Raw genomic sequence first — 24931 nt, 5'->3', positions numbered from 1 at the left:
AAATATTATAAAAAATGAATATTAATAATCATTGCATTCAAATGAATCAAACAAGATCTCACTTAACTATATTTTAATTTATAAATTAAAAATACAATACAAATTAAAAGTAATAAATGAACAGTGCCAAAAAGTAAATGAGATATTTTCTATCAAATGGAGGGAATATTACCTTATTTTTAATTAAAATCTTTTATTTTCATTGCAAAATGTCAACCTACCAAATTTACGTAATTCTTTTTTCTCACTATAAATAAACCAACCCCCATTATTTAATTCTAAAATTGGGTTCATTTCATACTTTCTCTCTCCTAAAAAAATAAAATTTCAGCAGAAAAACACAAGTGATCACTGGAATTTTATTGTTTTGTTTTTTTTTTTTTCTTGATTGAATTTTCTGCGTCGGTTTAATATTGGGAGATTTTTCTGGGTATATATGTTATAGACTACTATATATTATAATATATATATATTTATTCTTGGAAAAATTTTCGGTGGGTTATGGTGGATTGATTATGGATAATGAATGCAATTATAGAAAAAAAGTGAAGGAGGAGAGTTTCTATGGCGGTTCAAGGTCAAGATCACGTAACAGCAGAAGTTCTTCGTCTGGTAACGATAAATTTATCATAGTTTTTATTTCTTTTTTGCCTGGAAATTTCTTGTATTTAATTCACTGTTTTTAGGTATTAGTCTAATAGAGATTTAATTTTGATTATGCCAAAGTATTTTTAGATGAAATTTCTTAATTTAAAGTTTCTTATTCATGATTAGAGATGTAAAATATGATGAATTTTGGAATTTGCAGAATTGCAGGTGTAAATTTTGGAAATTATACTGTGGAGATGTTGATTTTGAATAAATAATAGAAAAATTTGTTGAAAAAGTTAGGAATATAGTCATTAGAATCTTTTTGACCACTATTTTTGGTTTATTTGATGTGTATTTACTTAGTATTACTACCTTTTGTCCCTTCTATAAAGGGCTAAGACTTAATAAGCTTATCAACAACAATGCTGCCAAAGATTAGGGTTACTACATGAATCAATAACCAATAAATCATTTTCGGTGATCGTCCACTTGAATTAATAACCAATAAATCACTCTACTGTAATAAAAAAAAAAAAGAAATTAATAATGATGAAAAACTCCCTTGTCATCATCATATATTAATAATGTTTTGGATAGACTAGCAAAAGTTGAGAATAATGATAGTAGTGATTTTGTTTAGATAGTTGTCACTTATCACCATAATGTAAGGCAATTAAGATAATTTTAGTTGGTGACAATTTATTTGCTGATTTATTGGTTAATGTAGCCGACCCTATTGGGATTAAGGTTTTGGCGCGGTTGTTGTCGTTGTTTCAATGAGACAATTTATTTTTTTTTTTTGCTAATTTTGGGTTTTCTGAAATGTTGTTGATGAATAAATTTAGTTTCCGATTGATTTGAATAAGGTTCACCGACGGGCGACAATGGTCTCAAATGGGGAGGTGGGGGTTTAATGTTGGTAATACCCCTCATTGCAGATTGGGGTTACTGCAGGCCCATATTTGACATTATTACAAACTGGGTTTACTGTGAAATTTTTAGATCATATAATCACCAGATATACAATGAATTCATAGTATTCTATGGCTATGGGCTTTTATTTTGAAGTTTCTACAAAAAATTGTGTGCTCATCTTCCACTACGGTTTGTAGGTAGGTGGCAGCAACCTGTGCTTTCATTGGAGAAGAAATTCTGTGCAACTGTTGGTGGAGTTTCATGGCAACAAGTATTAGACACACAGAAATACATGTACAAGGATGACAAGGTGCTGCAGTGGAAGGACTCTGCTGTGCAGGAGGCTTTCTGGAATGCCAAGAAGCGATTTTTGGCAAAGATGCGAGGCCAACCTTGCGACATTAAACTTCCTGATCCCGACATCTTCATTGATGAAATTGATTGGGATTCTATTGTTGATCCTGAGCTACTATTGGACTTGGATAAGAGAGATGTCGAGGTCCCTTGTGAGACAGAGAAGGACAGTGGTGTAGTTTTCGGTATTCCTGTGGTTCCCGAGCAATATGCTCTTACTCCCATGGGATGGGGGGATGCGGAGAGTGTAAGGGACGACAAACAATTGAATGTTTCCGAGAGGGTTGATACCAGTATATATGAGCAAGTTCATTGGGGTGAAAACAATGGTGTAAATGGTTGGGATGATGATTATGTTTATGTCACCCATGACATGGTCAACCAGCCTGAAGAAAATAATACGCGTAATGGTGGATCAACATGGAACAGCGACTACAAGAAGAAGCGGTGGGGGGATTATGGTGGCTACAATAAGAAATTGAATAACAGTAATGGAGGTCGGAACACTTCAAGATACAGGATATCCCGCTATTATCATTGTAATGGTAATAATGCTCGGTATGGATGCAACAACAGAGGTAACTTTTCTAATGACGAACGTCCTATGATCCAATGGAAACCGGTTTCAAAGCAAACTGTTGATGGGTTATAAATGATTGTAGAACAAATTTTGCAGGTGTCAAAAACTAGTATATTAGCTGTGTTTTGTTAGTATAGATGTTCAATTAATTCTTTCAGTAATCTAGAACCTCAATATTGTTGAGCAAAATGAGAGAACTAGTTACTAAATATAGTATTTGTGTATATGAGAATCTGTAGTCTTTTGATAGCCTAATGGTAACCAGCTTGGTTTCTTGCTGCAATAATGCTTTATGTGATATAACATGGATGAGTTCTTTGTCAGCTACTTCTATATCTCTGGGCTTAGTTTATTATAGTTTTGGTAGCAATTGAATATGATATAGTGTCCTGTTTTATGTTATTATTTATCTTCTGTAGATTTTTTTTTCTAGAATGGTTCATTAAATCATGTCCGCTTTTTGCTCATGTGGAGTTGTAGATGACTTTCCTAAGTTGAAAACAATATTTTTGTTTTAGTATAAGAGTAAGTTTGTGCACATCCGACTTTCAAATCCTGCAAAGGTTAGAGTTCTTGTTGGGTTCAATCAATGCAACACATGCAAGTGGCAGCACTGCAACAGCTATATTAGTTGGGCTCTCTATGTCAATCAAACTTTGATGTAAATATATGCCAAAGAATATCCCTGTTTTTCTGATTCTTGCCTTGACAGAAATGGGAAAAAAATGAAAATTGAAGCAAAATTCATCAAGGTAAAATAAAAAAAGTCGGTATAGGCTTGTGCTTTTACTGTTTTACCCATCACACACAACAGCTACAGAAGGGATATTTTCACTATAGTACTTAACCCAAAAGAAAAGGACCTGTTCTCAAACTATGTGTTAACATAAAAACTACATTAATGGGTTTGTTTTTCAGATTAATTTTTTTGACCTTCTTGCATGCAAGGAATTCTCTGTATTACCTCAAAATGAAGAAAATTAAGGGTATTATAATGGAGGGAAAAAAGTGGAACCTGTGCAAGAAATTCTGTTTTTTGCTGCCATTAATATGTTTTGCAGGATTAGTGGTTGCTAAGCAAGGGACAGGAATAAATCTCCAGGTAAAGAAAGGTTTACCCTTCAAGATCGCACTGTTTGCAGACTTGCATTTTGGTGAAGATGCTTGGACTTCTTGGGGCCCACTCCAGGATGATCATTCAACCGAAGTTATGTCTTTTATCCTTGATCAAGAGAAACCAGGTATTTTTCCCTGCTGTATCTGTTGTAATTTGTTAATAAAAGAAGACAAGAAAAGGGACATAAGAATGTGAGGATGTGTCATAAAAAGAGATTGATTTTGTGGATGTGTTGAAGAAATATAATCTTTTTGAGTAAAGCGTAAGTTGAGGGAAGGAGATGACTATAGGAGGAGGGCAACTAGAATCGAATATGGATCGTACTTAGGGAAAGTGACACATGCTCAAACTTACACAAAATTATTTGGATAAACTAAAACGTTAAATGCAGCAAACTCATTAAAGACGGACATATTACATGCTAGGTACTCCCTCTATCCCACCAAATTTACTCAATTTTCTATTTGATTTGTCCCAAGCCCCTTAAAATTTGTCTCATTTTTATTTTTGGCTATAACCCACACTTTTCATTAATTATTACCCATATGTTTAACACGTTTTCATCCCGTCCATAATGTTTCTCCCATTTCCCTACAAAATATACTTTTTTTTACCACTTTCTCTCACTTGCCTTGATTGGCTCACCAAATATACTTGGAGCAAATTTGGCACGACATTAATTAGTAATATAGTGTAGCTATATCACTAACTTATCTTACTTGTATAAGAGCTAATTAGTTTTAATTAGAGTTTATTCAAGTTTAGTCGGCTTTATGTTATTGAGATTAAGGTTTTGACATTATTATTGAGTTTATTCGATTGGCTCCTGATGAGCCATATGGTACCAAGTTATTTCGGTTCAAGTCATCAAGTTACAATTTTAAATCAATGTTGGTGAATTTGGATTAGATTGGAGTTAATGAGCTCTGACTAATATTTATTTTGGTTCAAGTATATGTACTAGTCAAATTTTGCAGGTCTTATCAAATCAACTCTGCATCTTGATGGCCATGGTGGGGGTCATTTTGGTTGTTTGCTGCTAGGTCCAATACACAATTTGTATATCTGTACTTCAATATTAATCCTTGTCTTGCCCTACTGATTGAGCTTTAAGGTTGTCGTTATTCCTGTCACTAAATTAAGATGAGAAACTAACCAAAGATAATAATTCATCTGGGTTGTGTATATCCGAACCCCTAAACCTTACCCTAGTTGGAAGCCAATTATCGGCATCGGGATAATGAAATGTATCATGTATGTGTGTATAGTACTTCATATATGTTAGACATAAGGCAATCCTTATGAAATATACCCTTAACTTCAAATATTATTTTCACAATGATTTATTCATCCCTCTCCTTGAGTTTGCTACAATTCTCATTTCTGTCTGTCATTTAATTTGCTACATTTTCTTTTGTGGAAATGATCTCCACAGCTTTCTTAAATTCTCATTTGCACATCCCTTCTCACCTTTTACATGATCCGCACGATTCAAATTTTTTGTCTTGTTCTCCTGACAACTAAATTCCTCCTTAATATTTGCATCAATTCCATAAGTAAATCCATGGAGACAGAGGTGTATTGATAATTTTGTACTCCTATAGCCTGTTCCTTGCTCTTAAACAGTAAACTTATTTTTTTGATTATGTGTCTTGCTAGGGATACTCTTGTTGCTAGCACAGAATTCATGATTTTGGTAATTGTATGACTACTAATCCTGAAGTCATTGCACCAATGTGCAGCAGATATAGCAGTTTTTTGCGCATTACTTTTGACCTAAAATTGTGGATGCAGACTTGGTTATATATCTAGGAGATATCATTACAGCTGATAACATAGCCGTAGCAAATGCAAGTCTGTATTGGGCTCAAGCACTCTCGCCCATCAAGCAAAGGTGCATTCCTTGGGCTAGTACTTTCGGTAACCATGATGACGCTTCATTTGTGTGGCCACCGGAATGGTTTTCAGATAGCGGCATTCCTCCTCTGAAATGCTCATCAGTAAATTTATCGGCTTCAGGTAGCCAAGTTCCTGGGTGTTTATATGGAGTATTACATTCATCTTAGAGCGTTTATTCAGTCATTTTTTCATTTCTGATTGATCCTTGGTAGCAAATATCATATGCGACTAAACTTTGTGCGTGATTTAATGAATCATTTTTGATTCCATGTAGAGGGGGCTAATTGCAGCTTCATGGACACAACACGTCTACAGTTGATGGATCATGACATAACAAGTAGCGCGTTATCATTTTCAGAGAGTGGTCCGAGAGCACTATGGCCAAGTGTGTCCAATTACATCCTAGATATATCATCAGAAGATTCGGAAACCCCAGTAGCATACCTTTATTTTCTAGATTCCGGAGGGGGATCTTATCCAGAAGTCATATCGACTGCACAAGTTAAATGGTTTAACAGCACATCCCAGAAAATCAACCCAGACTCGAGGTACATAAATCATGACATAAAATGATTTCAGGGCTACATTAACCCATGTACTATATATAGTTGCAATAAGTTTCGTATAGTTCAGATAAATGAAGAGATCTTGCCTTTGTATGTTGGTGTTTTCTTCATGTTTTTTTGGTCTAATGACTAAGATGGCATATGATTGAACATTTCAGGGTGCCTGAGATCGTCTTTTGGCACATTCCTAGTAAAGCTTACAATACCGTGGCACCTTCTGATGCGATAAAGAAACCTTGTGTAGGATCCATAAATAAAGAGAATGTTGCTCCTCAGGAAGCAGAATACGGGATCATGAAGGCCTTAGAAGCTCGACCTTCAGTTCAGGTACACACTATTGATTATAAATTACAATCCTCGCGACTTCTTTTGCTGATTTGATCAGGGTAGAATCTAGGTCATGACCCGGATCATTTGATTCATCATCATCATCATACACGGTGTCTCTCGCTCATGGGAAGTATGATCAGGGTCCGGCAACTCATACCCGGTTCATTTTGTTAAAAATCCTATTAATATTGAATTGTGTAACATAATATAACATAGTCAAACCGCAGGCGAGTTGGTTCTATACACGTGCTGAGATGACTATTTAGCTCAACCTATACCAGTTTCCTGGATTTGTCCCTCATTTGCTTTTGGTTGTCTTGAATTTGTCTTGTTTTATCTAATTCTACTCACATTTGAGCGCACATATCACAATCTATGGATCTTCAATGGTTCACATTTGGTTTACTAACATACATACATACTTCTTATAAGGCGGTGTTTGTGGGGCACAACCATGGACTAGACTGGTGCTGTCCTTACAAAACGTTCTGGCTTTGCTTTGCGCGGCACTCTGGTTATGGTGGTTATGGAGATTGGCCTAGAGGAGCTCGAATTCTCGAGATCACCGAGAAACCTTTCACCCTCAAATCATGGATTATGATGGAGAATGGTGATGTTCATAGTCACATTCACTTAAGTCATGCTATATGATACTTGAGCAGTTCTTTCTGTAGTGTATAAATCATCTAAGATCAAATTTTTAAAAATTGTTGATTTTCCAGATTTGAGTATTATCTAGTTCTCTTATAAATGTTAAATATTGCTCTTGAAAGCTTCTTTGATTGTTCAAAACTGTCATTCAATTCCTCATGAAAATTTGGTGTCCAAGTTAAATTTGCAAATACAATAAATCTTAATAAATAGATATAAATTAAAAATAGCGTAACTAAAAGTTTAATTCTCATGACATAAGAAAGGATTAATTTCCTCTTCCCCTTAAAATTAACAAGTCTTGTGTGAAAACTGTCTTACCATGAGATAAGTCGATATAATTAATTTATTATTCTAATTGATCATATTAATATTGTATGATCACTTTAAGATAATAAATGAGTACTCTAACTATAAAAAGTTATCACTTCAAAACTGTAAAGGATTATTTTAGTTATAACTGATTACTTGAAGATAGTAAGCGCACATGAGGCCAGCTTAAAATGGTCGATCATAAAACTGTTTCATTTGAGAATTTTTATAGAATTAAAGGAAAGAAATAAAAAAATAATGTACAAAAGTTTATAATTAAAATTTTTAAGAATATATGTGTAGTATGTTTAAGGATTGGAAATCTTCTTTCGGCCCTTGGCCATTAGATCCACCCTGGCCCTTAAAGAAACATTGAACAAATTAATATACACCAGTTTTGAAGGTGTACGTTGTTCCACATGTATGAATCTATTGTTTTTGGGACCATAAATTTTATATTTGCAAACTAACATACAATTAGACTATAATTATCATATAGACTTACTGTCATTTAACTATTATTTTATATATTCATTTTCCAACGAAATTTGCCTTATTTTTCTTTTTAGTCTATTTTATCAAGTTTACTGTATTTCTATTTTCAGCTATGGTTAATATTATTTCGTTAATTTTTATCAACACATTCAAACTTACATTTTAATCACATTTCTTCTTTTCCCGTAATTTCTTTTACGAAATGCCTTTATGGAATTTATTGGGATAGAAGAATACTTATATGTTGTTTGGCATTGAATAATTACAAACATTGCTTAATGATGAGAAGGAGTGTGTGTAATTATGAACACAAATGACACATATGATTTCTAATTGCATGCATCATCATTCATAATTTGTTTCCTTTAGATAATGACCATCTCCAAATCTTCTTTAATTACCAACTTAATTACTTGAAACAAAAAGAAAAAAAATTATTTAAAAAGTGATTCAATCAAATAAAAAAGAGATGAGATAAAAAACTTTGAAGTAAACCAATTTAAAGTCCTTAACATCTATCACTTTTGTAACATTTTCTTCAAGTGCCTTTATTAGTTGACATTATACATTGGTGGCTATTTACATATTTGAATTCATTGTTCCAAATGAAAATTTTCTCATTTATATTTACTATTTTGAAGACTTCATGTCACTTTCACTAATAAAAGACCAGTTAGACACTTCCTCCGTTCTGAAATACTCGTTATATTATGAATTTTGTTATTATTCATCATTCAAGTTTATTTTACATATTGTTGTTATTGTGTAAGATAAAATATAGTTAATTGGGATCTTGTTTGAATCGTCTATTCACATATTTTAATAATTTTAGCTTTTTATAAATTTTAGATGTGTATGAATTAATATATAAATAAATAAACAAAAATAATACATTAAATAACATAAAAAGTCAAATATAACAAGTATAATGAATCTATTCCGATAACTTTTGTTTAATTGACATCAACTTTAAGTTGGTACCACATTATATAGAAAGATTGAAACAATGGAGTAGTCATACTTTCAAGGAAAAAACATTCATAGCAAGGACTTTTGGGATAAGAGAGATTATTGGACAACTCAAAAGACATCCATATATATAATCTATTGATAGATATCACATCATTTTATTATTAATTTAACTTAAAATCTAATTAGTTCAAAAAACTTAAGTGCAAAATCACTCTTCAAAATAATCCCTCCATCTTCTCATTTTAGTTTTACTATTTTTAACATGATATATAACACGATACATAAATTAAAATACTCAATAGTCATTCTCTGTATATATGCTTTAATTAACATGGTTCCTTTATAATTTATTTTTTTTAATCCGCCTTTGATTCAAATCATCAAATAAAATTAATCTATTAATCAATAAGACTTTATTTTTATGTTTGAATTATTTTCGGGTAAACTTCAATTAAATTTAATCTAATCATTGTACTTCCTCCGTTCCATAATTGTTGCTACATTTGCATGGGCACGGGAATTAAGAAAAGTGATTGACCTACACTGTAGCTGATTGTTTATTTTATAGAGTATAGTATTTTATTATTGTTAATTGAAAAAGAAAAAGGAAAAATAGGTTGTTAGGTTACTTTATAGAGTATAGTATATATTTTATTATAGAGTATAGAGTATAGAGTAAGATAAAAATAGGGGTAGATAGAACTTTAAATGATTGTTTTATTACTAAAAACGAAAATGTAGCAAGTAATATGAAATTGCCAAAAATAGAAAATGCAGCAAGTATTATAGAAATTAAATTTTTAAGTTTAGAGACTAAAGGGTATGTGGGTCAAAGGTTGGATAGTCCTTCACGTGTATTGATTTTTGTTAAAACAGTGAATTGATTAAAGGGGCATCAAGTACTCTGCCCCCACAAAATTGGAAGGCCTTTATCACTGAGTGTTTAGCTATATACTCTCAATTATTTTGAATACTTGTTCGTTTCCACTACTTACTATATTTGATTTTTCACATAATTATATGTTTTATTTTATTTATTTATTTTTCTATCTAAAAATTATAATAAGATTCTATTTAATTATATTTTTTCAAACACATTAACTGTAATATATAAAATAAGGTTAAACGATAAATAATGTCAATAACTGTAATGCGACAAATATTTGAGAACGGATAAAGTATCTTTATTATACTAGGCTAAAAATTATTAAAATATTATAATAATAAAATTTATCTTAAGACGAATTAAATTAAATTCCACTTGATTATATTTAACTTATATATTTATAACTAAATACTAGCTAAGAGTAATCAATAACCAATATTAATAAATGACTCATTTGATCACAATAGAAAAGAGTATTACTTTCTAACTTCATAATTATATCATCATGCTGTACTGAGTTGGAGGGTACACTGAATAGTAACACTTATCGCTAGCTATCTTTTGTGTAAAGATTAGCCATGGATTTTAGCTAAATGCCTAAATAATTAAAAATAAGACTATTTCTCCCTCCCTTCCCCAAATAAATTTATTATTAATTTTACTTGTTCTACTAAAAATAAACTCAACTATTATTTATTTCTAATTGCTTGACTTATAAAAAAAAATTTAAAAATAGTTATAAAATATAAACAAATAGGTGTGTTTATTTTAGCAAATATTCATGTTTACTATTTAAAACTGACTTAATCCTTATAAATGGATTTTCTAGAGCATTCATTAACAAGTTCCTATAAAAAAAAAGAAATGAATAATAAAAGTCTGGAGATAAAGTATAAAAAATGGAAAGAAATTCACATGGATTCAAATAATAAAGAAAATGATAAAAATTGATGTAATCTAACGTTACAAAGTTTTAAAGATTGAGATTTGAATTTTGAGATATTCACACCCTGAAATCCGTAAAACCGGCTTAAAGAAGAACCAGGATAGGGCTAACCATGCTAAAAAGTGATGGGAAGACATCACATGGTGTTAGACGACGCTATATATTTTGTATTGAAGAACGAAAAATGGGATCACCATGTAACTAATAATACAAGTATAATTTGTCAGCTTCACTGAATCAGATGTAAATTCAGGAAGGTTACATCGGTGTGGATATAATTCCTATGAGCAGTCAATAATTGAGTTCGTTTTGGCTGAATGTTTTCCACTCTTAAAGACATTACATCACTTTGCCTTTAGCTTCCCTACACCCACATGCATTACTTTACTCCATTTGCCCAACTGACACCACTTTCTATATTATTGCATATCAACATCTCTATTTTTTTTTTCATTTTACGTGGATTTAATTAGTGTACACCTATAAATTTGGATCGGGTTAAAATTAAATTTTATGTCCATATTTATTTTTTTGTTATTGTAAATTTATTTTTGAAGTGGGGTTAAAGTCCAATCGATCTTATATAAGGTCGGATGATTATCAGGTTGAGCTTGTTTTGAACACTTTTCGGTGAAATGTGTTTATGAGAGCCTCAACATTCTATTTGTTAAACCATTTTAAGATACAACTTGTATTAATTTTATCTTTTAGGATTTTTAGATGAAGAACAATATTTATATAATAAAAATTTAAGCCATAGCAAACATGGCAAGTATCACTCCTTCTCTTCCCTTATTTAAAAGAAGAGCAAGTATGTTTCATGTTTGGGATAGTTTATCTTACATCGACAAATTAAAGATGATGTGCTACTTTATAAGTTATTAGAGCCTTTCTTCTCATTGTCATATAATTTTGGGATGGTAATATCTCTTTATCTTATGCAGTGTATGCATAGCAAACTCGGTAAAATAGGTAATAATCATTTAAGTTTAGACTTTTACAAGAATATACTTATAATATTATAAGGAAGCATGAAAAGTACAAAAATAGAAAATTGAAGAATATAAAAAGATCAAAGGTGGCGTTAAGCAATGAATTGCACCTATGACTTAGAAAAGTATAGTGGTCTACCATAGTTCATATCATAAGTAATAGACTATTCCTAAATGGAATCAGTCATAAGTAGTTATAAGTAGGGATGACATTAAGCTTCTACTTGACACCTCTTTCAAAAGGCCTTCCCTCCCTTTCTTCCTTCCTTTCTTTCTTTCTTTCTTAGTCACACCAAACCACACACTACTTGTATTGTGTTTTCTCTACTTTCTTCCTTTTCTCACTCTCTTTGTTCCTTTTCTTTTGGCATATTTTTCTTTCATTTTTCTTTAAAAAAATTTAAGAAAAATAATTCACTTTTTTATTTATTTTATAATGAAGAATTATTGATAAGAATTATATAGATTATTATTGAAGAATGTCAATCACTACTTTGAACAAGAAGTGGTAATATCAAAGGTATGTGTGATATGTTATACTCCACTATACAAGTAATTTTTTCTTAGTTTCCTAAACTTTCTCCTTTGATGATATTTGGATTAGACAATTAATAAAGTACTTTTTCATAAGCCTAATTGGATTATGTCTTTATTTCTTTCGTTTAAGTTAAATTCTCTTTTATAGAAATATTTCATCTTTTTCGAGTTTTTTACGATATTCATTTTTGTTGTTTTACCTATATACTTTGCAAAATTTATTTATATTTCATTAATGTCATTACTTTTCAAATTTCCATCCACACAAAAATATTATTTGCTATTTATATCAATCCTTATATATATCAAACTTATTAGGGGCCATAAGAGTATGTTTTTGAAGCTAAACTATAGAATTAGTAGTAATAGTTAATATTTGTTATCATTGATACAACATTAATAAGAATGGTCTAATTACTATTATAAGAGTAAGATTACGTACTTGTATATATTTAATTTTAGCTTGAACTGCACCTAGGTGAGAGCCGCATAACCCTTAAAACGATATTGGCATAACAAAATGTTGTAATATTGTTAATTTGTTAATGGACATTGATTTATTTTTCCCTCTTAATTATTTCAGGAAATTAATTATTGAGATTGGTCTTCAATCTTCAATCTTACAATCTTATGGCTAAAGAGAATTATTGGTTTCAGATTCTGAAAAATCTAATCAGCTGTGAGTCCAAACCAAAAGCAAAAAAGGTTCAAAGAAATAATTTCTTGTTCACACCTACCAACTATTGATTATATCTTCTCATTGTCAGAGTATATACATATATCGAAACTTCAAGAATATGTTATATACAAAATTAAATTCAGCCAAAAGCTTAAGTTAATGGTTGAAGCTCAATCAGAGTCGTTTATAACCCTAAGCAAAGTAGGCATTTGCTAGGGCCCAACCGCCCAAGGCTAGAAAGGGGCCCAATATGCAATATTATCACGTAGGAAGTAGAACATCGTTTGTAAAATTGTAACTTTACTTTAGCTCAATACCTTAACTTTAGCATGCATTTTTATTAGATATATTAAATCTTTTATCATTAAGAAATATATGGTACGTTTATATTTATAATGATAATTATAATATATAAGAATCCATTTTCTGTTATTTTGCCAATCATTAAAATTCAAATTCAACCCTCTATAAAGAGTGTCCATTTATTTCATTTTGACTAGGGTTCATAAAATATCAAAATCAACACTGAAATCATTAGTTGTTATATTGCGTCTTTACAATGGCCAAAAATTTGAATTTATACCCTTTTTATAGGGAAAATCAAAGCAATGGAGCTGGTTATTTGATAGGTTTAGGTTCAAACAACTTCCTACTACAACTACAACATCTATATTACCAGAAAAGTCATTAAATGAAGCCAAGAAAGAACAGTTACAGCATGCACTGAATGTTGCACGGGCCACCACTGCTGCAGCCGAGGCAGCAGTGGCTGCTGCCCAGGCAGCTGCTGAGGTAGTCCGGCTAGCCGGCGTGTCCCGACATTCGTCGTTGCGGCAACAAGAAAGTGGTGTTCACCACTTAGCTGCCATCAAGATTCAAACTGCTTTCAGAGCTTATCTTGTAAGACTTTTGCATTAACTTTTAAGACTTAAACTAAAAACTTAAGCTGATATTTGAAGTCTCTAGATTAATACACATTTTTTTAGGATTAAAATTTTTATCTGAACCTAACCCATTTGTACAGATTAGGTTGGATCGACCTATTCAATTTATTGGGTCAAAAGTCCCAACTGATACCCACTTATTTCGGGTTTGCTTTAGATCGGGTCAGCTTTTGTCAGACCTATGTAGAAATGCACGTAATTTCATAAGTCATTTTGTTTAGCGGTCACTTTTCAAGCACTTGGGGTAAATGTAAATAACCTGATCTTGTTAATGATAATAAAAAAATTAATTCTGATAAATCCTTGGCAGCAACAGCATTGTAAGTTTTCATAAATAAAAAGTACGCATAATTTGATAAGTCATTTTGAGGTGGTAATCAAATTTTAAGCTTGATTTTTATAAATTTTCAGGCAAGAAAGGCATTAAGAGCACTGAAAGGAGTGGTAAGAATACAAGCAATAGCAAGAGGAAATGCTGTAAGACGTCGAATGAACACACAACTCCAGCATTTGAATAATCCTACACAAGTTGTCCAAACAAAAAATGTTCTTCATGTAAATAATGATCAATCTCTTAGCATAATAAACGAAAAGGGAGAACGATCTAAGGTATAGTCATACTTATGATAGCTGGGATGATTCTTAAAGTGCATTACATATATTCTTTCCTAAAGAAAAGAAATTTCAATTGAACAGCTTCAAACCCAGAGCCAGAGGCAATGGACTGATAGTTTGTTCTCGAAGCAGGAAATTGAATCAATTTATTTGAGGAAGCAAGAGGCCGTCCTCAGAAGAGAGAGAATGAAGCAATATTCATTCTCTCATCGCGTAAGTGACTTCATTTCTTCTATGGTCGTGAGTTGTCACACCATCAAGGAACTAACTCAACTAAAAGCTCAAGTGATGATGGAATATATAACATATTTAGGGGCTAGAACCATCATTTTAAGCTTTTAATTGGATTGGTTCATTAAAATGGTATCAGAGCAAGCGTGACATAAAGGGTCACAATTCTAATCTAAGCTACTTCTCATCGCAATATCCACCCCTCATCTCAAGTGAAATATTAAATAGCATGTATGAGGAGAGCATATACATCCATACTTATTGTCCAAAGCGATCTCGTGTGACTTGACGTAATAAGGTATATAATATATAATAGGGCTACGACCATGAATTTAAGTTTTTGATTGAATTGGTTTCTTGACAGAAAACAATAGTCTATTTGGAGAACAAATTCAGTAAACAAATGAGTGTTAATAAAAGTTCATGTAGAAAAATGCATAATTAAGCTTGATTTAAAAGCTTTTTTTCACAAAATTAAGCATAAATTCATTATTATTGGCATACAACAAAGCTGAAGTGAACATGCAATAACAAATTGCGCTAAACTTCTAATGATATTTTGTAGGAGAGGCAATGTTCTCAAATGCTAGTAGAAACAATGCCAATTAGATACAATGAAGGGAAAAGTTTCTTAAGAAAAGAATGGGCTGAGGAAGATATTCATGACAAAGGGTATTCAGAAAGCACCTTCTCAGAGTTGCAGCATCCAAATACAAGAAGTTGGGACTTAGGGACAAACTTAAGGATCAAACCAAGAGCTACAAGTCTAGCAAAACCGAATTATACAGAAGAAGCAAACTCTCCGTTTTCACATCCTAGGAGATCATTTTCTCATATGAGGCTAAACCGAGGAATCGATGATTGTCATCTACTTAACTCTTCAATGTTTCCGACTTACATGGCTGTGACGGAATCAGCCAAGGCAAAGATGAGATCCATGAGCACACCAAGACAAAGGTTAGGGTATTTTGATACTTGCTTCGAGCATTATGGATCACCATGTAAAAGTAGACTTCATTCTTCTTGGTCTTCACTAAATAGTGAGTCTAGTGCACTTAGGAGGACTAATTGCTCATCCTAAGCACTATGGCTAAACTCGAGGTTTCTTCTCTTCACCGTTAAGCTTGTATATCGATGAGTTTCTTCTTTTTCTTTCGTATAAGTTTTGGTTAATTCTAAATGTGTGCTCGAGATTGATAAAACAAAAGAGTGAAGTGTTGAATCACTAACATATAGGTAGGTTATAAAATGAGCGTGTTGAGTTGGGTTGGTTCACGACTTGAGGCTGGTGACAATACCTTTTTGTTGATGTTTTTTTCTGAATGTTTTACCCTGTTGTTCCTGTATCTTTTGTGTGCGCGCGTGTGTTTCTTCTATACAATAGAACATAATACGAAAATATTTTTTGTTTGGCCAAAATTTCAAGACTTATCTTTGTACACTCATGAAAAACAGATTTGTGTGTATATAATTTCTTTTACATTTACATACATGAAATCGATCTCGTTTAAGAGTTAAGCTCGAACTTCAGTTCTTTCATAGGGGTAAACAAACCAAAATGCCTCTCAATCGCAGCTGCACCCTGAACATCTTCATCAAACATGGAATACAAATAAGTCTCAATAGGCTTGTTAGGCCTATTTGGACAAACGTTCTTGACATTTTGAATCTGATTCTCGACACTGGCAGTAATTCCGCCAGCTAAAGGCCATCCAGTCTCGGTCACAACAATATCAAGTGATTTATAACCGGCGCTAGAGGGCCAAGTACATGGCATCCATCAAGCAACTGAACAAGTTTCCTTCTGATCTTTTCAAGAGTGTTGAGTCGAGTGTTAACTTTGGGTTCATAATAAGGACATAGTAAGGGTAATTATCGACCATCATTGGGATAAGATATATCTGATGGGGGATCTGTGTATGGGTTCTTAAGGGCTGCAATGTCAAACGAGCTGCCGCCTTTTCAAGGCGTTGCAAAGTGATAAAAAAGGAGGTGTTCGCACCCACGACTCAGCAGTTAAAAGGATCAAGTAAAAGGGTGCACCCACGACTCAGCAGTTAAAAGGATCAAGGGAAGTGATTTCGGCATTGCAAATGGTCATATCATGTGAAAATTTTCTTGATGGATAGTTGATTTGGCAAGTACAGTCTACAAATTGCTTCAGAAAGCTTTTGGCAAACAAAGGAATCATGGTCAATATAATCAACGATTAAACTTGAATTAAAAAATTAGCAATGGATTATAAATTTGTTTAACTGGGATTGAGGGTCGGCCGAGCGAGCCAACCCTTCTAGTTTGCACAAATTATGTCGGCCATATGTCTTGATTGCCATACAGCACTCACCAAATCAAAGGGTGAGCATGGCATAATTAGCCAACCGACCCTTTTAAATTTGACATTAGGCCGTTTGGTCTTCTTTATAGCTAGTCATTGCTAATTACCTCTTCTTCTAAGTCGATGTGGGACAAGCATAAATTTTTCTGTACAGCAGCTGGACAACATATGTTTGCAGATATGGTATAGCTAACCTTTTGGATTATCATTAATTCGAGATCTCAAAATGTCGTCTACGATCTCTCAGTTATCATGCTTCTCCTCCATTAAAATCAATTTTCATTTTCAGCAACGCCGATCACTTTCGATCCTCATTTATCGTCCAAAGGTATCTTAATTCTCTGTGAAAGCCCTAATTTTTGTATTTGATTTCTTAAACTATTGAATTCAACAGTTTCGTAAACCCTACAATGTTGAAAGTTGATGAAAAAAGTCCGTGATTCCTTTATTGGTGGTGGAAACCATATAATATGTGTGAACATGCTATGTTTATTTTGGATGCAATTGTTATTGATTAATTTGTGCCACTTGAGATTAATTAGAATGATTTGATTTATGATTGTCCAGAAAAATTATGGTCGAATTTGATAAAAGTTGATGCAATAGTGATGCTGAAATCAGAATTTGTATTTTGAAAGTTGTTATGCTACTGAATTAATTTTTGTTTTAGAAATTTTCTCTATAAATAAGTCCAGCATTCACATCCAAGTAGGGATGGCAACATGAGTGGTGGGAGCGGATAGCCCCTCCATGCTCATACACATCTAAAATTCACTTGGCTATCATGCCACCATCAGGGACAGGTATACATTAAGCTAATAATGTCAACCAAAAACAATAAACTTATGTATATAACTCAGTCTAGACAATCGCGGTAACTAAAACGTCAATGCATGTACTTTTTTAAATTATCGAATTTGATTTTATTATAGTTTTGCCTCTGGCCACCATCCATGTTGGGTACAATTTTCACACTTATGACTGTGTATATGTATTCAAAACCTAGTCACTATATGAGGGTATATCGTCTTGTATCTGCTTCATTTTATGTGCTCCATACCATCGTTTATTGTTAAATTAACATTTTAAATTCGCATTTTAGAAAAGTCTTCACCAAATCTAAAATAAATCTCAATAAATCATAAAGCAACCTCTTAAAGAGTTTAAAACTTCTAACTTTCCCCAATAATTTTTAATAAGTAATATATAGAAGTATGAGGGAGCTGGGAAGAGGTGGATATGGGGGGAGTATGATCTCATACACATCACCCATCACACAAAACTTTTTATACCCATATCCACCCCTAACCCACCAATTGGGGCGGATGTGGAACCCACAACCGTCTATTATTTCTATATTGAAGAAAAAATTAAAAAATAAGCGAGTTCTATCAAGAAAATAAGTATAATTCAATAGAAACAAGTTAATTAATCAAAAATAAGTTTAAGAGAATAGCATTCAACTTCTGAATATTGTCATAATTGAAATTCGGATTTTTGTTATTACATAGGAACAGCACTAAATTGTGGGTGTTGTGGTTGATTTCCTCTTGAATGGTATTGACGGTGGAAGGTTTTTTTTTATATAGATATCAGCTGTTATGAGCGTTGAAGGACATGATGATGAAACTTCGAGTGCTGGCAACATGCCTAAGCTAAGCTATGTTGCTGATCAATCAAGCTCCAGTGTAGAACCAGTAGTGAAGTTGTATCCAGGGGTAGAGGAGCATGCCAATGTTAACGGAAAGGTTGGCGTCAATGCATCTCCGGATCCAGCTGTTGTTGGAAAGAAGAATACAGCAAAGATTCATGACTTTTGTTTTGGAATTCCTTTTGGTGAGTGTGTTTGGACATTTCAAATTCTAGAATTTCTTCAACATAGATGGACATGTTGCATCTTGTAAGTTATGTACGCATAACTTGAAAGTTTGTTGTTGTATGTATAGATGCATCAACATTTAAATCAAAAGTAAAAGAATTTCCACTAAATGGCACATGTCTTTAAAATGTTGTGCTAAATAAAGGGTTTGGTTTTGCATATGTGTTAAGATTGTTTATTTCAGATAAAAGAATCTAAGCGTATAGGATATATGTACAGGCAACGGTGATGATTAGTTAAACCAAAATAAGAAAACTTAGCATACTTTAATGATACGTGCTATAAAGCAAAAGACTGAATTGCAAGTTGATTGTTTTGACATGAAATAGGTGGCTTTATTCTGACTGGTGGAGTCTTTGGCTCAATTTTCTCGAGGAACTTGGCATCTCTTAGCACGGGTGTTCTATTTGGAGGTTCTATTCTAGCATTTAGCACATTCAGTTTAAAGGTTTGGAAGCAAGGAAAATCGTCGTACCCTTTTATCATTGGACAAGCAGGTACATGTGTTGGACTATTGTGTTTTAATTGACGGTTTTAATGGTCCTTTTAAAATGTTATGTCCATTCATAGACTACATGATAGATCAAAGAGAACTATTATGGACCATTATGGTTGAGAGTATTGTAGCAATAGTTGTTTGGACTACTTAGGATTTTTAACGCTTTTTATGGATCAATATCTCATGTGAGTGGTTTGACCTTAATATTGTGCTCTTGTTACACGCTAGTTATCACCAGCTTACTTTATGGCCAGGGTTGTTGAGCTTGTTTGAATCACTTGACCACACTTTGCCATTGTCATTTTTGTTGACCACACCTATCTTTAGTTCGTCATCCTCGTTGCTCTCTATCTCCTCCACTCAGCTTTTATATTTATCTTCTCAAGAACCACCTTCGTGCTCATCAACTACTTCAGTCCTTTGCTTGCCACCACTCTTCTAAACATAAATGCCTTGGAGTGCTGTTTTTAAACCTAACTCGCATTAAACACTGACCACAATGGCCAAATTAAAAAATTTGCCAACCTTTTTTTGTGATGGGAATGCCATTGGTGTTTTTTATATTCTTTAGCAATCATTCTTTTCTTTTTTTATTGCTTCATATGTTGCGGTGGTGAAGTTGATGTTTTCAGAGTTGGTAGGTCATTGGTCGGTGTTGCACTTTTTTTGCTTTTTGTTGTTGCACCATATTACGGTGGAAGGTGAAATTATTGTATACCCATCATTTAGTGGTTTTGATTTTTTAACTTGGGTAGGCTTGGATGTTCCAGAATTTGGTGGAGTCCAGAGTTAAGATCTAGATAGGTGGTAGTGCTTGTGAAAGGGGGCTAGGTGATGGAAGTGCTAACAATGGTGACTTCGAAGGAAGGAATTATTAGTTCTACGGATTATGGGACATGGTGAGATGATTTTCTAAGTTATCATGTTTTTTCGTGATGATAGTGAAAGTTTATTATGTGATGTGGTTATGACTTGTGCGGTGGGGCATGTTGGGGATGGGAGGTGTTGGTGTTGTTTAGCCTTGCCATTGGAGTGGTGGTCCAATGTATTTTGATGGCTGTGGAAATGTGATTTTTACCCCCAAACTTGCAATGGGGGAGTCAAAGTCTTAGTGAGTGAGAAATGGGAGATAAAAGACTTGGGGTATTATCTTCGGGACAAATGGAGTATGAATTTGGCTTTTTTTTTAGCCAAAGTGGAAAAACAGAATGAAGGCAGGCAAATCAAACATAATACAAATCAAGGGTACCCTTCCCTGATTAGCATGAGCCAAAAGACAATTATTTTTTGGTATTGAAACCATTGCAACATTTTTAATTTTTATGCAGCTGAATGAACAAGTTTGTACCAACTGCCCTTACTTTAATAAGAACTCAATAGACAATAAAGGAGAGTAGAAATGTGGCAGGGGCGCATCTGCAGTGCTAATGGTGACATGGTGTTGATAAGGGGGCAATGAGATAGAAACCTAAAATACATGTGGGGCTTGAGATTATCTAAATCCTAATGGTTATCAAATTTTATTTAAGAAAATATATTTTCCAGAATTATAGGTTACAACTTACGTGTAACGTTAAAATTGTTTTGGATAGGGTGGTTAGCAGTCGGGATTTTTTGGGAATAATTGGGATCTATGTGGGAATGGTTCACAGTGGGGATTATAAATGTTAATTTCTCCAAATTAAATCGGAAAAAAGAACATAGAATGTGTGTTGTGACACAAACAAAATTCATACTACATGAGTAGTTATTTTGTTCATGTTAACATGTTTTTGCATTGTGCTAAAGCGATTTTGGCTCAATGGTTCAATATTTAAGTTACGTTTGAATATTTCAGTGTATGCACTTGCATAAGGTATTGAAAACTGAAATGCTGGACGCGCCTAAATCTGGATGGAAGTAATTTTATGAAACTAATCTGTTTATTTCTTCCAATTCTCTTACTGAACATGTTGGAAGTCGGTTTTTGGTTGGTCTTAGTGTCTTACAAACAAAGGCATTGTAGTCTTGAACTTAAGAAATTGGACTAGGTTCTAGTCTTAGTAATCTTATCATCTAAGTTGTTTGCTATATCTAGCGTCTGGGAGCTTTTTAACCAATTATTAGATCAAAGAAAAAGGCTGCAACATCTCCATCCTCTGTATCTGAGGCAAAGAACTCCCTCCATCTGGCTCTCGAGTCTCTCCTGAGAGATCTCCGTTACTTTCTTACCTGTTGTCATCCTTTTCCGTTATCATGCCTTATGAGGGCTGTATTGGATTTTAGAGATTTGAGCCACATCGCTTTATTACATGTTCAAGTTGTTGGCTAGTTGCCTTAACTCTAGTGCATGAAGCTCTTTTCCTAGTGTCTCCTTGCCTTTGGGGTGCATGTTATAGTGTTATAAGACAAATTAACTGCGAAGAAGTATCAACTTTTATGGCTTAGTTGATGGAATTAGTCAAGGTGCAGTTGATGTTGCCTTATGTATGAGTAATATTTGGTTTGATGTGGGAGAATTGAGTTTAATATTACACCTTTTATGGAAGAATTGAGTTTTTATTTGCCGTGTGTTTTTGTGTGTGAAGATTGAGACTTTGAGGTTTATCGTACACCTTTTTTTATAAGTTTCATCTTGAGTGAACGACATGTGAATTTATGATTGTAAAAAGAGCAGCCTGGTGCACAAAGAGTCCTCGGAAAGCGAGTGTCTGGGGAATTTATAATTGTAGGTTAATTTTTTTTTATATAAATAAGTATTGAACCAAGTGATGAACTTGAAGACCCAGACTCTCAAATCTTTGTTAGCAGGATTGGGAAGAACGCAAGGAATCAGAATTTAAAATTCATTTAGCTAACAACTCATTGCTCTACTTATCGGATGTAAACTCACCACCGTGGATATGCTTTTGGGATCTTTTTCATCTCGACCTTATTGATGACCATCAAATGGATCATTTTCGTGATTTTAGATCAACAACCGTAAACATTATGATTTTATGCTAAGTAGCGATGAGGATAGCATATTTTTTGTCTACATCACTAACCGATAAACCTGATACCCATTTCCGCCGCCCATTTTCTTCTCTTGAATACTACAAAATGGATCTTTGAAATTCTGGTTTATTGTGGCAGTCTTTATAATCTTTAGCATGTTTAACTCATGCATCATTTTCCATTTGTTGTCCAGTTCTTGCAGCCACCTTGTTCTGGAAGAACTTCAAAACCTACTCAGTGGTAAGTGAAACTTTTTTGTCCTTGTCAGATAGTTTTGGCTGGTGCTTTCTTATTGACATGGGATAATTCGCGCTTTTGCAGACAAAAAAATTGTTCCCGTTAGGACTCTATGCTTTAGTGAGGTTTAAAACTGTTACCTCACTTTTATCAATGGTAGTAACTAGTAAAATGCTGATTCTTTGCTCACCGGCATTATATTCCGTGCAGCGTTTTCATGTTGGTCTTTTATACTTATGTGCTGCTTTCCGGAGGCAATCCACCCCCAAAGAAATTGAAATCCGCAGCCGAAGTTGCATCATGACGAAGCATTTGAAGGTTAGATTGTATGTTCTGATCATGTCTTTCCCCTCTCCAAATTTTTGCTTGATTGTATACTTCATTTTGACTTTACCCATGGTTTATTATGCTGGAGATCATAAAATGAATTCAGTGTAGATAAGAGATTGTGACTGGTCTTTGTCTATAGCAGTGAAACAAAATTCGCTAGTTAGTTCGCCTTTTGAATTCTCGATTCGCTCAAAAAAAATAGCCTAAAATCGATCTTAATTCGCTTTTTCCGATTTGCAATTAGCAAGGCGACAAGCGAATCATGTGACATTTTGTCATAGAAAACTACTTGTATGTAATTGTATGTATAATGAAGCTCTATGATTTAGTAATAAAGTGTGTGCGACGGACTTGTTTTGTGCTAGCATGAAAAGAGCGTCAATTTTTGTAACCGCGTCATTGCACATGATGCTGCTTGCTCATGCTTGGAAGTTACTGCACTTCGGCTTTTTTAAATCATCGATTAGTGGGTTAGCATACAGTTGAATAGATCATCAATTAGTGAAGTGTTCAAGTGTCTTACACTCTTGCTCATATCACGAGTGTCAAGGGTCCGACACATACATTTCAGGTAAAGCATTAAGTTCGAGCAACAGAGGGTTGATGGCAAGATGAGCAGAAATGATGATTTCCAGTCAATGCAAGATATACTCATACAGTAGTATATGGTGACTCGATTTTCGATAAACTTTGTTCGTATGAAGTTAAACATGCCCGTTCTCCCCATCGGTGTGGTAGAAATTGTCTTATGATTTGTCGTAAAGGAAAGAAATGGTCTTAAATTTTTATGTGAAATATTTTTTCCAGTTTGGAGTGTAATTTTTCTATGAGCGAGATACACCGAATATATCTAAATAAAAGAACAATTTATATTTATGGTTTAGTTAAATATAAGAATCACTTTTTCTTCCTGTATTACATATAAATTGGGCCCTTTGAATGCCTTCCAATTAGGCTAGCCAAAGATCACCCACCAATACCATGGTCTTTTGGGAATTCTAAGAGAAGACACTAAAAACAAAAGGTTTTGGTATGTTTACTACTAAAAACTTCATTTCTCTTAAAATCTATCTTTTAGATGAAAGTTCTACTAAGAGTGATAATATGAAAATCCTGTTTTTGTTTTAGTTTAAACGCAAGTGCCAGTTTTTCTCAAGTAAAGCCATTTTGATTTTCATACACTCCTTCCACCCTCAGCTGATCCCTATTATTAAAAAAATAACGAAAAGAGTGATAATATTATTGTTCACCGGAAGATGCATGATTCCCACATTATCAATTGGCGTTTTTAGAGTTGTATACTATTCCTTCCGTTTCATATTATTTGTTACGTTTTGATCAAAATTATAAGAGCCTTTTATTTTAAATTAATAAACAATATGAAACGAAGAAAGTAATAAGTCCTTACAGAATTTTAAATTAATAAACAATAAGATGCCACAATGCCGGTCTTCTTCGAGTGGAAGTATGTTGTATAGATTAGGTGTTCTATCTCTAGAAATACATATGTCGAATCGATTTACCTGACTTCTCATATATATGAGAGCTTTATCTGACTCTAACACGAGGAAAAATAAGGATCGACGAGTATTAAAACTCATAACAGATGGATTGTTATACTCTCTCATCAAAAATATGTTTACTTTTTTATTTATACGAATTTATTATTAATATTTTAATCAAATGAAAACATATAGAAGTACTCTATTTGGGATGGGGCCATAGAGGTAATAAAACTTTCATACATATACTCCATTAGTGTCTAAGGGTTTGGATCTGTGTACATTTTATTTGCACGAACTCAAACTTTATACTTCCTCAGTCTCAAAGAAATAATTTTAATTACATATGATACAAAATTTAAAAAATAAAAATAATAAATATATATATTTTTTTTAATAAAAATTACGAGGCTTATATGGATGAAATAAATTGTAACTTTGTAAGTTAAATTGAATATATGAGAATTAAAAAATGAGTGTCGGTCATAGTAAAAAATGAGATGGAAAAATAACTTAAATGTGTAAATGAAAATTAAAAACTGAATATGACAAAACCTGAAA

The 24931-nt window shown here is 33.1% G+C and overlaps 5 protein-coding genes and 1 non-coding gene across 18 annotated transcripts; 4 read left to right on the top strand and 2 right to left on the bottom strand.

Moving 5' to 3' along the window:
• The first annotated feature begins 276 nt into the window (after nt 1-276).
• On the top strand, nt 277-5751 carry LOC130820695 (uncharacterized). The gene is made up of 2 exons (XM_057686168.1): nt 277-612; nt 1704-5751. Exons 1-2 carry the CDS (start codon nt 516-518, stop codon nt 2510-2512), a joined length of 906 nt encoding a protein of 301 aa, XP_057542151.1. The 5' UTR covers nt 277-515; the 3' UTR covers nt 2513-5751.
• LOC130820689 (probable inactive purple acid phosphatase 16) lies at nt 3342-7144 on the top strand. Its single transcript, XM_057686157.1, has 5 exons — nt 3342-3681; nt 5352-5576; nt 5731-6004; nt 6181-6349; nt 6785-7144. Exons 1-5 carry the CDS (start codon nt 3342-3344, stop codon nt 7001-7003), a joined length of 1227 nt encoding a protein of 408 aa, XP_057542140.1. The 3' UTR covers nt 7004-7144.
• A 4578-nt stretch (nt 7145-11722) lies between these two features.
• LOC130813591 (protein IQ-DOMAIN 12) lies at nt 11723-15762 on the top strand. Of its 2 annotated transcripts, none has more exons than XM_057679435.1 (6): nt 11723-12126; nt 12727-12848; nt 13417-13722; nt 14178-14375; nt 14514-14594; nt 15178-15762. In XM_057679435.1, the coding sequence occupies exons 2-6, from the start codon at nt 12774-12776 to the stop codon at nt 15691-15693; spliced, it is 1176 nt and encodes a 391-aa protein (XP_057535418.1). In that variant the 5' UTR covers nt 11723-12126; nt 12727-12773; the 3' UTR covers nt 15694-15762. The 2 variants fall into 2 exon arrangements, with proteins under 2 accessions (XP_057535418.1, XP_057535413.1); XM_057679430.1 differs by having other exon boundaries at nt 11725-12126; nt 14463-14594.
• Nucleotides 15763-16119: 357 nt separating this feature from the next.
• Nucleotides 16120-17156, bottom strand: LOC130810946 (lichenase-like). Its single transcript, XM_057677067.1, has 3 exons — nt 17055-17156; nt 16452-16570; nt 16120-16366 (listed from the first exon to the last, which is right to left on the bottom strand). Exons 1-3 carry the CDS (start codon nt 17154-17156, stop codon nt 16120-16122), a joined length of 468 nt encoding a protein of 155 aa, XP_057533050.1.
• Nucleotides 16874-17002, bottom strand: LOC130801188 (U11 spliceosomal RNA). The gene has a single exon (XR_009039528.1). It is a non-coding gene; the product is annotated as a U11 spliceosomal RNA (small nuclear RNA).
• On the top strand, nt 17033-24242 carry LOC130813605 (protein FATTY ACID EXPORT 1, chloroplastic-like). Of its 12 annotated transcripts, none has more exons than XM_057679491.1 (7): nt 17033-17275; nt 18537-18783; nt 19156-19323; nt 22495-22541; nt 22623-22663; nt 22749-22856; nt 23419-24225. In XM_057679491.1, exons 1-6 carry the CDS (start codon nt 17174-17176, stop codon nt 22840-22842), a joined length of 699 nt encoding a protein of 232 aa, XP_057535474.1. In that variant the 5' UTR covers nt 17033-17173; the 3' UTR covers nt 22843-22856; nt 23419-24225. The 12 variants fall into 12 exon arrangements, with proteins under 12 accessions (XP_057535474.1, XP_057535460.1, XP_057535468.1 ...); XM_057679477.1 differs by having other exon boundaries at nt 22749-22864; XM_057679485.1 differs by having other exon boundaries at nt 22749-22864; nt 23440-24224.
• The last annotated feature ends 689 nt before the right edge of the window (nt 24243-24931 follow it).

The sequence above is a fragment of the Amaranthus tricolor genome, chromosome 1, assembly GCF_026212465.1.
Source record: "Amaranthus tricolor cultivar Red isolate AtriRed21 chromosome 1, ASM2621246v1, whole genome shotgun sequence".
NCBI lineage: Eukaryota > Viridiplantae > Streptophyta > Magnoliopsida > Caryophyllales > Amaranthaceae > Amaranthus > Amaranthus tricolor.
The sequence above is the reverse complement of the archived record's forward strand: the minus strand, read 5'-3'. Positions and strand labels throughout refer to the sequence as shown.